The sequence below is a fragment of the Lolium perenne genome, chromosome 7 (assembly GCF_019359855.2).
Source record: "Lolium perenne isolate Kyuss_39 chromosome 7, Kyuss_2.0, whole genome shotgun sequence".
NCBI lineage: Eukaryota > Viridiplantae > Streptophyta > Magnoliopsida > Poales > Poaceae > Lolium > Lolium perenne.
Window position 1 is genome coordinate 330,459,648 of NC_067250.2, and position 15,274 is coordinate 330,474,921.

The window sequence follows — 15,274 nt, forward strand, 5'->3', positions numbered from 1 at the left end:
TTGTGTTGTGCAGGTTGCATGTTGGTGCCGGTTTCACTGGTGTTGCGCCACACTACACTCCTCCACCAACAACCTTCACGTGCTTCTTGGCTCCTACTGGTTCGATAACCTTGGTTTCTTTCTGAGGCAAAACTTGCTGCTGTGCGCATCACACCTTCCTCTTGGGGTTTCCAACGGACGTGTACATCTACGCGCATCAGTCGCGCACCCGATAGATATGAAAAGTTCGAGAAAGAATAACAATATATCGACATAAGGTACTAATTTGTTGAACCTACAACCAAGTACAAGTCCTTGGCTGTAGCTTCGGGGATTACTCCCATCGGGAAAGCTGTTCGCGTGCCCGATGAAATTATAAAAAAGAAGTGAGCATATTTCGAGTTCTACAAATAACTCTACATATACTCCCATCGGGAAGGCAAGATAAGTCATCCGTTGACTCAATAAAATGTGCTATTCCAACAGCCGAAAAAGAACTCGACAATATATTCTCAGAGCGCCAAAGTCGCGAATAATCTCTGAATGCCGCAAAACTTTGCGAAGGTAAGACCCCAGATCCGTTCTGAACGGCGTGGCACCGTCTCTGACGTCGGTTTGCTACTTTTTTCCGTATCAACAGATACGAAGAAAAATCCTAACGGACGCGTTAGGTACCCGATAAAACATGACTGGGACTCGACATAATGGTAAGACCTTAAGCGGCACCTGTCGAAGTTAACACCAGTATCCCGAGATCATGTCCAGGGGCGTGATCTTGAAGTAGGTTTTGCGGATTGCCACTAGAGCAGTTAACTAGTACCTGATCCGTCAGATGAACTAGCCCCAACTACCATTATCCCTGTACAATATATAATTGCGTATCTAAAGATATGTGGTAAATTCGACAGAATTATTGGATGGTTATAAAGTTGGAGATTTTCCCTGATTCTTCGATTCAAGTAAAATCTCGGGGGCTACTGACATAGGCATCCCCAATAGGCCTGCCAAAGATGATACCCGGGGTTTACTGAAGGCCCACAAGTCGAAGAATATGAAGTTCGGAAGCCCAGTTAGTATTAAGGAAAGCTAGAATTGTATTAGGAAATATAGAGACTTGTAATTTTACGGGACGGGTTAGAAACCCTCCCGGACTCTGTAACTTGTGTATTACGAATCCCTCGGCTCCGTCTCCTATATAAGGGGGAGTCGAGGGACAAAGAGAGGATCGAATTCATTGTCAACATAACCCTAGTTTTATTATCGTCGAGTACTTTTCGGCTGAAACCTTCGAGATCTACTTGCCCTCTACTTCCAACAAAACCCTAGTCTACAATATGTAGGCATTGACAAGTTAATACCTTGTCAGCGGATAGGAACTGGATTATGGTCATCATTAACAAGAGACGGTCTACACAGAGAATTAGTACTTTTGATGTACAACCATACTTAATGTTTCACTTTAATTGGGACCAAGGTCTGAAGATTATTATTTTTGGTGGACACTCACTTTTAGTTAGGTATGTCTAAACCAGGTCCTAATGAGTGGTGACTTTGTGGTCGACCTGCACTCTCTTCCATCGTTGCCATGAATCATATCTTTGCCGTGCGCTCGTGTCTGTGTTTGCCGTAGCCAAAATCTTTGCCGTGCGTTTTTCTACGTGCGCACGGTAAAGAAATCTTTGCCGCGCGGGGACACACGGCAAAGATACAGTGCACGGCAATAGCAGTTTTTCCCGTAGTGGCGGGTGTTCGACATGCCCAATATGGCCGCAATGTTGTAGTTTGACATACATGCGGAGCGTGTCATTGACCCAAAGCCAAGTTATCCGCCTTGAATGGCGCATACCGACATCATTGATTCCCCACAAGCTGGCACTGCGGCTTCCATACGAGTCGGCGTTGTATGTTCCCCCATACGTAATTCGGGCGACCCCCATCACACCCCCCCTCCCCACACACACATTTACCATAAGATGGCCCGCCTTTGTAATACTCTACTGTGACTTGTTTTAATAAAGAGCCGCATGCATGGATTGATGCAGAGGCTGGGACGCCCCATTTTAGAAAAAAAAAATGTACCCCCTCGTGGCGCACCATATCATGAAGTAGCACACGGCCAGATCCAACATTGGAAATTGATGCCCATCTTGCATAGCATTGTCCTTTTGCAAATTATAGGTCGTTCCATTATCAGGGAACTCGTCCCTAGAATTGTACAGGTGGCCAGTGCTTAATTCACTATCAGATCTTGGTGGACTAAAATCAGCCATCATCGTTGTGTACATTGTTTGACATGTTAGGAGAGGAATAGGGCGTCGAATCTTTCAGAATTTGAGAATGACAGCAGATCAGGTTCTATCCCACTGGTGGAAAAAGGGGCTTTGGTCGCGGTTCGCAACTGCCATTAGTCGCGGTTGCGCAACCGCGACCAAAGTAGCGCGACTAAAGGCCCCCCCCTTTAGTCGCGGTTCCTTACGAACCGCGACTAAAGGCCCGTCCACGTGGGCCGCAGGTGAGCGCCAGGGCGGAGGACCTTTAGTTGCGGTTCTTCTGGCCAACCGCGACTAAAGGCCTCCGCAGGGTTTAGGGTTTAGCCCCCCCTCCCCCTAAATCTGGTTTCTTTTTAATTTGTATTATTTTATTTCTTTTGGGTTTTAATTTTGAAGGAGTTTCACATATTCTACGGTACTACATACATGCATATGAATGTACAATTTCAAACAAATTTGAAATTAGAACCAAAAAGAATTCAAGAGGAATATACAATATATATTCAATATCGGATGACCATATACAATATATATTCAATATCGGATGACCATATACAATTTTGAACAAGTTAGTTACAAATTCTGGTGCATATAAAGTTCTACGTCATCGTAATAGTGTTCTCCTCTAGGATCGATGACTTCCCTCGCCAACCATCCAGCTAGTTCCTCTTGAAGTGGTCGGAAGCGAGCTTCTGGACTAAGCGTCTTCCGGAGGTTATTCCTCAGGATGTTGTTCTCACACTTCTGGTCCGACTCATTGCAGTATCTCCGGATCCTCTCACAAACATAGTATCCACATAGATTGGTCCCCGGTGGCTGAATCTCCCCAGTCGTCCGCACTGCCATTCTAAAATGTAGCTCTTTTTTGAATTCACCGACCTTGGTATCTACGAACCGTCTCCAAACCCTACGAGGCAAAGAAAATTAAATAAACAAGAGAGTTATTAATTAGTTACTTGATATTAGGAAATGATGAACGAAATAGGCCGATCGATATAGAGCGCAAATGAATGAAAATAATTACTTTTGCATCATTTTTCTCATGTCAGCCCAAAGCGCCGGATCCATATTCAGAGAGTCGTGGACGAGAACTGAGGAGGTCTGAACTTGAATTACCATAAGAATCCAGTGGAACCTGCGGACACGATACATGCACAGTCATGCATAACTCATCGATTAGCCACATACCATGCATGGAGTAAACAAAAGAGAATGTGCTCAAGACAGAAACACTCACCCAAAATGGTAAGGAAATAGAATATCACTTTTCTGTTGCTGTTTTCTAATAAACCGCCACAGGTCATCCTCCACGTCGGCGGGGTGGTGTTCTAACACATGTGAATTAACGATGTGTGGGTCAATGAACCCAACATCATGGATGTTCCTTATTCGCATTTCCCGCTTCTTCATTCTGCATAATAGCATACACAACAAGATAGTTAGGACAATATATATATAGTGCAGGCAATGAACGAGATGGGGTAGAAATTAATAAATCACTTACAGAACGTAGCAACTCATGGCTTCCACCGCACCCACTCTAACCTACCAGCAGGTGGAGGAGCTTTGCGCCTCGAACTACCCTTGCCCTCCGGGCTACCGCGTCCCTGCCGGCTGGAGCCTAAGCGCCGGCGGCGTGCCGGTCCCTCCCGTCCCTCAGGGTACTGCGCGCCGGGCGGCCATCACGAACCACTACTACCTCGACCTCACGCCGGAGCAGCGGATGAATCCCCGCTGGCATCCCGATAACCAGCATACTTGGGACGCCTTCTTCATCAGTCGGCGTGAGAGGGCGCTCGCCAGGTATGAGGAGGACGGTCTGCCTCCTGGAAACTTCCACGAGGCCGACCGTCGGCTATGGTGGTACGGCCGGACTCTGCAGAGCGTCATGGACTACATCACGGCCGGCGATATCCCCCGCCTGCGCTACCCTCAGTTCGAGCCACGAGCGCCGCCCGACGGGCCGACGACAGCAGCGACGACGACGCCGGCAACTTAGAAGGCGACGACTACCAGTACAACGGCGGCGGCTATGAAGACTACGAGTATGCATATTATACGCCTAGGCAGGAGTATGACTAAATCACTCCAAATTTCATGTATGCAGGAGTATGACTTAGTCACTCCAAATTTCCTATATGCAGGAGTATGACTTAGTCACTCCAAATTTCATGTATGCAGGAGTATGACTTAGTCACTCCAAATTTCATGTATCATCAGTGCTATCTCGAGTCAATTGAATCATTCGAAAATGGACACCAAACACATCACGGCCGGTAATATAATTCACATGATTCATTCAACAAAGTTTGGTACAATAAATTATTACACATCATTTCTTCCCTTGTGTCCCTGCTTGCTTACGATTGTGCCGTATCCATGGAGCATCCTCATCATTTAACTTAATGCTTGGGTCGGTGTTCACTTTGAAGGGCGGAATTTCAGCAAACATATTATAATCTTCTGACATGTCTGTCTTGTCCTCCACTCCCACGATGTTTCTTTTCCCTGAAAGAACAATGTGGCGCTTTGGATCATCGCATGATGTACTGATCGTTTTCTTATCTTTCCGTTTCCTCGGTTTGCTACTCATGTCCTTCACATAGAAAACCTGAGCGACATCTTTCGCTAGGACGAATGGTTCGTCAAGGTAACCAAGATTGTTGAAATCCACCATTGTCATTCCGTATTGCTGGTCCACCTTTACCCCACCTCCTGTTAGCTTGAACCATTTGCACCGGAACAAAGGGACCCTAAAGGAGGGTCCATAGTCAAGTTCCCATATCTCCTCTATGTAACCATAATATGTGACCTTTTGCCCATTCTCGGTTGCTGCATCAAAGCGGACACCACTGTTTTGGTTGGTGCTCTTTTTATCTTGGGCGATCGTGTAAAATGTATTCCCATTTATCTCGTACCCTTGGAAAGTCGTTATAGTCGAAGATGGTGTCTTGGCCAACATGTACAACTGATCTACAACCTTATTGTCACTCATTAAATGTTTTCTCAACCAACTGCCGAAAGTCTCCATGTGGGCCTTCCTAATCCAGGATTCAGGCTTCCCAGGGTTGTCCGAGCGTAAAATATTCTTGTGTTTCTCAAAGTACGGAGCCACCAAGCTGGAATTGGTCGAATCGTGTGGTGTGCTTGATCGAGAATGGCCGTCCATACATATCATTGATTTCCTTCCGATCGTGCCTTTTCCACTTAGTCTCCCCTCGTGCCGCGATTGAGGAAGACCAATCGGCTTAAGGTCAGGAACAAAGTCAACACAAAACTCAATTACCTCCTCATTTCCATAGCCCTTGGCGATGCTTCCTTCTGGCCTAGCACGGTTACGAACATATTTCTTTAATATTCCCATGAACCTCTCGAAGGGGAACATATTGTGTAGAAATACAGGACCGAGAATGGAAATCTCATCGACTAGGTGAACCAGGAGGTGCGTCATAATATTGAAGAAGGATGGCGGGAACACCAACTCGAAATCGACAAGACATTGGATCACATCGTTCAGAACCGTGGTAGAACTTCTGGATTGATTACCTTCTGAGAGATTGCATTGAGGAATGCACATAGCTTCACAATGGCTACTCGAACATTTTCCGGCAGGAGCCCCCTCAAAGCAATCGGAAGCAATTGCGTCATAATCACGTGGCAGTCGTGAGACTTCAGGTTTTGGAACTTTTTCTCCGCCATGTTGATTATTCCCTTTATATTGGACGAGAATCCTGACGGGACCTTCATACTGCTCAGGCATTCAAAAAAGATGACCTTCTCTTCTTTGGTCAGAGCGTAGCTGGCACGACCTTGAAACCGTTCCGGATGCCGGTCATCAGGGTCTTTCAAACTTTGCTGGTCCTGCCGTGCTTCCTTTGTATCATTTGACTTCCCATACACGCCCAAGAAGCTTAGGATGTTCACGCAAATATTCTTCGTAACGTGCATCACGTCGATTGCAGAGCGGACTTCTAGGACTTTCCAATATTCTAGCTCCCAGAATATAGATTTCTTCTTCCACATGGCTACGTGCCCGTCAGCTCCCTTCGGAACTGATTGTCCGCCAGGACCCTTTCCAAAGATGACTTTCAAATCCTTGACCATATCAAATACCTCAGCACCAGTGTGTTCCGCAGGCTTCGGCCGGTGATCTGCCTTGCCGTTGTAATGCTTGCCTTTCTTTCTTACTGGATGACCTTTCGGAAGAAATCGACGATGCCCAAGGTACACGTTCTTCTTACAATTTGGCAAATGTACACTTTCAGTCTCATGTAAGCAGTGCGTGCATGCATTGTATCCCTTATTTGACAGTCCCGAAAGGTTACTAAGAGCAGGCCAATCGTTGATGGTTACGAAAAGCAATGCTCGTAGGTCAAATTCCTCTTCTTTGTGCTCATCCCACACACGGACACCAGGTCTTCCCCACAGCTGTAAAAGTTCATCAACTAATGGCCTTAGGTACACATCGATGTCGTTTCCGGGTTGCTTCGGACCTTGGATGAGCACTGGCATCATAATGAACTTCCGCTTCATGCACAACCAAGGAGGAAGGTTGTAGATGCATAGAGTCACGGGCCTGGTACTATGGCTGGAGCTCTGCTCGCCAAAAGGATTCATGCCATCCGTACTTAGACCAAATCTTATGTTCCTTGCGTCAGCTGCAAAATCTTTGAACTCTCTGTCGATCTTTCTCCATTGCGTTCCATCTGCGGGGTGTCTCAACTCGCCGTCCGACTTACGGTCCTCTTTGTGCCATCGCAACAACTTGGCATGCTCTTTGTTCCTGAACAGACGTTTCAACCGTGGTATTATAGGAGCATACCACATCACCTTGGCGGGAACCCTCTTCCTGGGTTTCTGGCCCTCAACATCGTCGTCACCAGGGTCATCGCCTCTGATCTTATAACGCAATGCAGTGCATACCGGGCATTCATTCAAATTCTCGTATTCACCGCGCTAGAGGATGCAGTCGTTGATGCATGCATGTATCTTCAGAACCTCTAAACCTAGAGGGCAGACAACCTTCTTTGCTTCGTACGTAGTGGCGGGCAACTCGTTATTCTATGGAAACATATTCTTCAACATTTTCAGCAAGTTTTCAAATGCCGAGTCAGCTACACCTGCATGTGCCTTCCATCTCAGCAAATCCAGTGTGCAGCCCAGCTTTTTCAGACCATCATCGCATCCGGGGTACAGCGCCTTCCTGTGATCCTCTAACATGCGATCCAAATTCTCCCTCTCTTTTTCAGTTTCGCAGCGTCTCCGTGCATCAGCAATGGTCCGACCAAGATCATCAACGGGATCATCACGTGCCTCTTCTTCACCTTCCCCTTCACCTTCCCCTTCACCTTCAGCATCCTCCATGAAAGTATCACCGAAATGAGCAAGATAGCTTTCATCGATGAAATCATCCCCTTCTTCATCTTCTTCCATTATAACCCCTCTTTCTCCATGCTTGGTCCAACAATTATAGCTTGGCATGAAACCGTGCCGAAGCAGGTGCATGTGAACATCTCTTGAGGAAGAGTAACCATTCTGATTCTTACATTTAACACATGGACAGATAACAAAACCCCCCTGCTTGTTCGCATTAGCCACTACGAGGAAATCTTTCAAACCCGCACTGAACTCGCCGGAGAGTCGGTTACCGTACATCCATTGTCGATTCATCTGCATTATTATAATATAAAATATATAATTAACCATCATGCATTTGTTAAACTAACTAGCTACAAACAATATAAATTAAACAATGAACTACACACACATGCACATTTTATCAACGACACATCAAAGGTTCAAGTTGCTAACCGCGATCGAGGAGGAAAAAATAAATGAGAAAGCTGAAGTGTGGCTCCAACACTTCATATCATGTTTGTTTCATGCTCTTGGGGCATTTCATCAAACACCTTATGTGCATAAGAGGAACCAAAAGCAAACCTAACACCCACTTGTGAAGCTTGTGAAGAGAATGGCACCAAATGGCTAAGTGTTGGCTGCTGCGTGGGTATATATAGGGGAGGGGCTTTAGTCGCGGTTGGCCTGGCCAACCGCGACTAAAGGCCCTCGGGCACCTTTAGTCGCGGTTGGCCTGGCCAACCGCGACTAAAGCCCCCCACGTGCACCGGCTGGCCACCGAGCGCCCTGGGCCCAGGCCTTTGGTCGCGGTTCGCCTCCCGAACCGCGACTAAAGGTACCATTAGTCGCGGTTCCTGCAGCTTCGCGACTTATGGGGCTCACCCGAAGCCTGTTTTTCCACCAGTGTCCACTGTGATTCGATATGAATTACAACTGCTAGTTTGTCTATTAGGGTCGCCGTTCGGCCGTTGTCGCCTTTAGTATCTTTTCATAGGTTTTTTCTGAGCGTCCTTTATTTTATATGAACCATCTTTTCGCAGGATGGGGACTCGTCCCTCATTAGGATTCGGTCATAAAATCATGAGAACACTGTTTCTGTGTCAATACTAATTAATTTGATGTATGAGTAGAAATATGAGTTACCATATTTTATTGTGTCATGATCGCAAATTTACATGTTTAATTAGTGTGTGCGTATGCGTATTACCGCGGCACGGAGGGCTGAACTCTTTTGTTTAGGTGATTTTTTGAGCAATTAGTACTTGCTGGCTTTGTTTCCGCGCGCGTCATCGTAGGTTGGAACCCAGTTAGTAGTTGACGTACGGTGGCTTATGGGGACGACGAACGACTAATTAATACAGTATATAGCAGCACCACTCGTTTTATTGTACAATGCATGTGTTCTCTACAGTACAGGTAATTACTAAAAACAATTAAGCAAGCAGCTAGCAGGCCAACCATCTCGGCCAGCCGGATCATATCGATAGCATTACGAGCGAAACAACACTTGCACACATTATTGCCGCCTGCAACGAACAAACATACACATTGCCAGATAGCATTACCAACGGACAAACACTTGCACATACATTACAAACAAACAAACAGACAGACAGACATACAGAAGAGAAGAGAGACATCACATCGATCGATCCATACATACTCCCTAGTGAGTGATGTACGTGCTACTGCTGGCTGCATCGCTGCAGCCTACTATTAACTACTACTACTACTAACAACCACTCTACTCGGGAGTGGAATAGTATCTTATTTGGCCAACTAGTTGGATGTGCTAGCGTCAAGCTAGCTAGTTGGCCGCCAGAACAGATCCGGTGCACTCCAGACACACGCGCGCGCGCATCAGCAGATCGATGAGGAAGAGCCATACAACGAAAGGCACGTACGAACAAGACACACACACACACAGGTGGCCCGAGATCAAACTGCGCAGGATGTGTAGAGTGGCAGGCAGGGCTAGTTGAGGCCGAGGTAGTAGTCAACACCTGTCTCCGGGAGCCAGTCGCCGCCGTGGATGAACTTCCGCGCGGTGAACTGTTTCGCCTCTTCGTCCGACTGGATAATGTGGAACCCGTCCCAGTCGACGCGGTGAGCGACGCTGGCCCCGCCTCCATGGTTCTTGTACTCGCCGTAGTAGATGTGTGAATCCTGTCCGGACGGCGGCGTCGGCTTTGCGCCTTCGGACCTATTCCACGACACCCAACCATCCGCGTGGATGATTGAGTCGATGGAGCAGGCCATGAAAACCACCCGCGCGTGGTGTTTCCATGGCCGACCGAGGAATGTCTGGATGCCGGCGAGGCCCTCCTGGGGTGCCGGCGAAGAAGTGATGCTGCAGTTCTGGAACACGAACCCGGAGCTGCCGCCATGCTCTTCTCGGCCCTGCGCCGTGATCACGTCGTGGCTTCGGGGGTCCGCCGGACGGCGAGGTTAGATGTTGCAGTTTTGGAACATGGCCGCCGCATTCCCAAAGATGAAGTCGACCGTGCCGGAGATGTGGCAGTCGCGGTAGAACTATGGAGATGCTGGTTGGCTAGGAGTGTGTCTTGGAAGCCCTTGATGTCGCATCTGTAGAAGACGGAATGGTTTGAGTCGGAGAAGAGCGCGACCGCCTGTTTGGAGTCAGCAGCACCCGCCGTGTTGTGGATGCCGATGTCGCGCGCCATGAATCCGTGGGCATCTTCGGTTGCCGCTGCATAAAATTAAGGAGACGAGAGCAGCCAGCAGTCAGCTGAGCTCGATATGCATGGGTATATATGTATGGAAATGCAAATGCAAATGCAATTCATGCGTCCATCTGCAGTCAGGAAGCTAGGCTAGCATGAGGGAGCTAGGCAGCGGGATTCTTACTCAGTGTGGCTGACTCATGCAGAGTCTGCCCCGTCTTGTTGCACAAGCTGCCGGTGATGATTGTCTTCTCCATGCCGTCCCCAATCAGGACAACCTTGGGAGCCTCTATGACGAGGTGCTCGTCATATATGCCCTGCTTGATATAGATGATGAAGTACTCGGCCGCTCCCTTGACCCTTCTCTCCAAACGCTGCAACGCCTCGCCAACAGTGGTCACCGCGCCGCCACCTCCTGCCTTGTCGACCACCACGTCGGGCCTCAGCGCAGAGATGGGCTTGTCCAGGACGCTCCCGCCTCCTCCAGCAGCAGCGGCGGCGGCCGTGGTTGCCACCACGACAGCGGCCAGCAGCAGGCAACTGATTCGAGCCATCACGCTCGACGGCTTTGGATCGACTGTGTGCTCTCTTGTTGTGTGCACGGTACTGTGCGTGAGTGAGGAGGTGCTCTTCCTAGCTACTCGGTTTGCGCCCCTTTATATAGACGCTTGGAGTGGAGCCAGCCCCATTTCATTATTTTTCTTTGAGTCCATTCAACCGAGCAAGAGTCGATCCTTCAAAAGAGGCGTGTAGGCGAGGAAGGTATAATATTTTTCTTTTCTTTTTTCTTTTGACGACGAGGTTGGAAACTTGGAATCGCGTTCGGTGGGAAGATAGTAGAAAATAATACAGTACTGTATTACCGAGTACAATTTACTCCACCGGTTGAGAAATTGCACGAACCACACCGCGAGTGCGTGATCACGTGGCAAGTCACAGGTCTTCCGTGTCAATCCAGCTCATATTTTGGTCATACATTCTTAGGTTGGGATAAACTCCTGGTTAAAACTTAAATTTTCAAAAACATGCAATCACCTAAACAATTCCAAACTAAATAATCTGAGATGTTTTTCAGAAAAAAAATTCAGAAATGTTTTACCGACCATTTAAAATGTTGTTCATATTTAATTAGATTCGGCAAGAATTGGGTCAAAACTGAAAAAGGTACTGAAAACAATTACCAGTAAACGAAAACAATGAACAGTTCTTTTATACACTGCCGGAAAATCTTCCATTCCTGTGTGGCCGGATCTTTGTCTTGCGCCAAAAAGCGCGGAACACGGCAGAGGCAACCTTTGCGGCGTTTCACACAGCTAGCTAGGTACACGCTAACACAAAATAACACGGTAAAAACAGAAGATGACACACGGCAAAGAAAAGAACACGGTAATTAAAGCGAAAACAAAACACAAGGCAAAGAACATAACATGGCAAAGTGGAAAAAAACACTGCAAAGAAAATAACACGGCAAAGAGGCGCAGCAGGTGTCCTTTCGAGCCGCAATTAACGGAGCCGTTACGATGTAACGGCTTTGCCGTGTCTTCTCTAACGGACACATGGAAAAGAATTAGGGCCATGTTGACGCCTCTTTCCCATGCGCACTATTTCTTCCTTCCGAAAGTTTCCCGCGCAGGGGGGAATTTCCCGTGTTTTCTTCAAAACACACAGCAAAGGACCCCCATATTGCCTTGTATTTTTCCCTTTTACACGGCAAAGGGTTTCCACGCCTAGTTTTTCCTCCATTTTCTCCACGCCAATTCCTTCCCGCCGTTTATCCCGCCATCATTTCGCCCTCACTCGCACCACTATATGATGCCATGTATCTGCCGCCTAGTTCACCACTCAGTTCATCCTCCACCAGTTCCCTATGTCAACATCCCCTCTCATCACCACCGCCAACCCCGCAGGGTCGTGTCCTGATGCCATGGAGATTCCTCCTCGTCGCCGTGCCAACCTGACCCCGATGAGCTTCGTCAGAGTCCGCTCGCTGCCAAAATCACCGCCGTTAGAGCGTGCATGTGGCTCAACACCTTAAACGCCAAGGAAGAGGATGCTCGCGCTTACGACGCTACAATGTGGAGGTTTGGCCAGCCACGCCGAACTTCCCGGAATCGGGTCTCGGGAGCAAGCCGACGCGGTTGCTCCGCAACAATGCTTTTGTCTTAGGAGGACGAGTGGTGCCACAAGCGGGGGCAGCAACGGCTTGCCATCGCCGAGGTGGATGAGCGAACCATGGCGCAGTGGTGGCTCCACCATCCTGAAAACGTGGAATACGAGTAAGGATGACAATGGGTAGGGCGTGGGCAGTGTGGAGAAATACCATATATTCATACCCGTATACTCAATATGTATAAACTTCTACGCATATAGTATCCACATGTATAAAACTTTACCCATACCAATACCCGATGGATACCCGTACCCATTGGGTACCCGGCGGGTAGGTCGTATAGTACAAAATTATTAACAATTTTACATTTATAGATAGAAAAAATGATATAAAAATTGAATTATCTAAACTCAATAATAGGTAGTTGAGTACATAACAATTATCAATATGTAGAAATCATAATATCATATTCTAACTCGTAAGTCAACAAGCGTAGACGATGTCACATGAAAAATAACAATAAATGGGTTGGGTACGGGTATACCTGTGGGCACGAGGCTATATCCATTTCCTACCAATGATTTAACGAGTAGAGTATGGGCACTATCCGTGGGTATAAAAGTGTACCCATACCCTTCCTATACGGGTATGGTACCAGCGGGTACCCGTACCATGTGTAAAATTGTCATCCTTAAATACGAGCATCAATTCTGGAAGGCACAGAAGGTGGCAAAAAGTGCGACGATGGCGGAGAAGACGAGGAGGAATGCTGCCATTCTAGTGGAGTATGCCGCCGAACCATCATCGACGCTCGACCCAAACTATGAGAGGTGGCTCGACATCATCAAGTCGTGCGTCGAAGGACACCGTTAGCGGTTCGGATATTGATTGGGGTTAGTTTATTTGTGTCTATCTATGTGGTGTGGCTATCTATGTTTCTGAACCAGTGGCGAGGCGCCCGTTCTGGCGAAATATCATTTCATGTCAGCCCTATTTTGAGCATAATTAAATCAGAAAAGAAAAAGAAAAATGGGAACCAAGGCGTCATTGTATGTGACACAGAATCTTGGAATAAGGCCGTTCCTTTAAAAAATTCTACATGAAATGAGCTACCACCTACGGAGTCATATGGCTTATAGGGCAAAAGAGTTAGATATTGCCCTTCGGATATGCATAGTTTGCCCGAACGGGCCGATATTGGGCACATGCATGTGCCTTGGGACAGGAAGCAAACACTAGTAGAGAAACCCCCCTTTTGTACCGGTTTGAAAGGACCTTTAGTACCGGTTTTGGAACCGGTACTAAAGATCCGGCACTAATGGCCTCCATCCTTTAGTACCGGTTCCTTACGAACCGGTACTAAAGGTGCCCGCGAGGCTGGAGGTCTTTTTTTATTTTTTTTCACAAAAAGGCTATTTCGTTTAATTTTTTTATCCATTTTTTTTCTAATTATTTTTCACTCCCTTTTTTTCATAATTTCTAATATTTCCGTTAGTCTCTAACTACACTTAATCTCTAGTCAATTACTTATCCTTGGTCAAACTTTCCGGTCGGTCACCCATCCTCACACTACTCCAACACTAGCACGCTTAACTTCCGGGTTCCTTTCCGTCCCACTTCCAAGTGCTTCGCGCGCATGTTGTTGATAGTAGTATCATATCAATCCTATTAACATGTTGGTCAATGTGACACTTCTTTATTATTTGTATTGCAAATAATTTCTTTAATAAACAAAAGTAATGATGTAATAATAATGTTGAATAAATAAATAAAATTAACTTTTTAATTTGTATTATTTTTATATATTTTTTAAACTTTTAATATTTTTTTGCCAAACTTTAAACCTGAAAATTTGAAAATCTTATAATTTGATAAAAGTAATAGTTATTCTGGGAATCAAAAAATCTTATAATTATTAATTTTAATTTTTAAAAAATAAAAAATATATAAAATTCTAAAGTTTTGGAAAAAACCTAAAATCTTCCTGCTTTCATATTTTGATTTGGAATTTTGAGAATCTAAAATTTGGCTAACCGGGTAAACCCTGGTGAATTCGGATGTAACTTTTTCCCACGATGATTTTGATATATTATACGTTTTTTTTCGACGTCGTACGCAAAAGTTCTTGCGGTTTTACCATTTTTCAAAACTTTTTTGCAAAAAAAATGAAAATTCAAATTTGTTAATTTTCCCCAATACTAGGTTGCATAACATACAAGAATCTGAAAATATTTTATTTTTTTGAATTTTCTATCATTTTCATTTGTATTTTACAAAGCAAAAAAAGGCGATCCACGGGGGGGGGGGGGGGGGGGGGGAGGTGCGTGGGGAGCAGGAAAAACCTTTAGTACCGGTTCGTGACACGAACCGGTACTAAAGGGTACCTTTAGTACCGGTTCCTGTCACGAACCGGTATTAAAGGTCTGTGCAGTGCAACCGGTACTAATGCACCCTTTAGTACCGGTTCGTAAGGAAACCGGTACTAAAGGGTTGGACGAAAGACCCCTTTTTCTACTAGTGAAAGTAGTATAAAGAGTTTCCTTTTCCTACCCACGAAAAATCTATTTACCATTTTCCGAGTGCCGAAACATGTTTTTTCTATGAAGCAGCTACAAGGTTCGCATTCAACAATTTAGCAGTACCTCTGCACATTGAGAGGATCACATATACACTTTGATAGCTGCGCGAGCTAGCTTTCTGGGAATCACCGCGCATTAACTCAGAGCTACAAGCACGGATTGATCTTCTTCATCAACAGATTGCTGACGAAGAAAAGCGCTCATTCGGCTGTCGCCATCATATTAAATTATTGCAGAATTATGAAGAAACAGTGAACATAAAATACATCAGGAACATGCAAACAAAATCTGCAG

At 46.2% G+C, this 15,274-nt stretch overlaps 1 protein-coding gene across 1 annotated transcript; it reads right to left on the reverse strand.

The window, feature by feature from the left end:
* Nucleotides 1–9,168: 9,168 nt before the first annotated feature.
* Nucleotides 9,169–10,904, reverse strand: LOC127312103 (putative pectinesterase/pectinesterase inhibitor 38). Its single transcript, XM_051342563.1, has 2 exons — nt 10,476–10,904; nt 9,169–10,317 (listed from the first exon to the last, which is right to left on the reverse strand). The coding sequence occupies exons 1-2, from the start codon at nt 10,843–10,845 to the stop codon at nt 10,019–10,021; spliced, it is 669 nt and encodes a 222-aa protein (XP_051198523.1). The 5' UTR covers nt 10,846–10,904; the 3' UTR covers nt 9,169–10,018.
* Nucleotides 10,905–15,274: the final 4,370 nt, after the last annotated feature.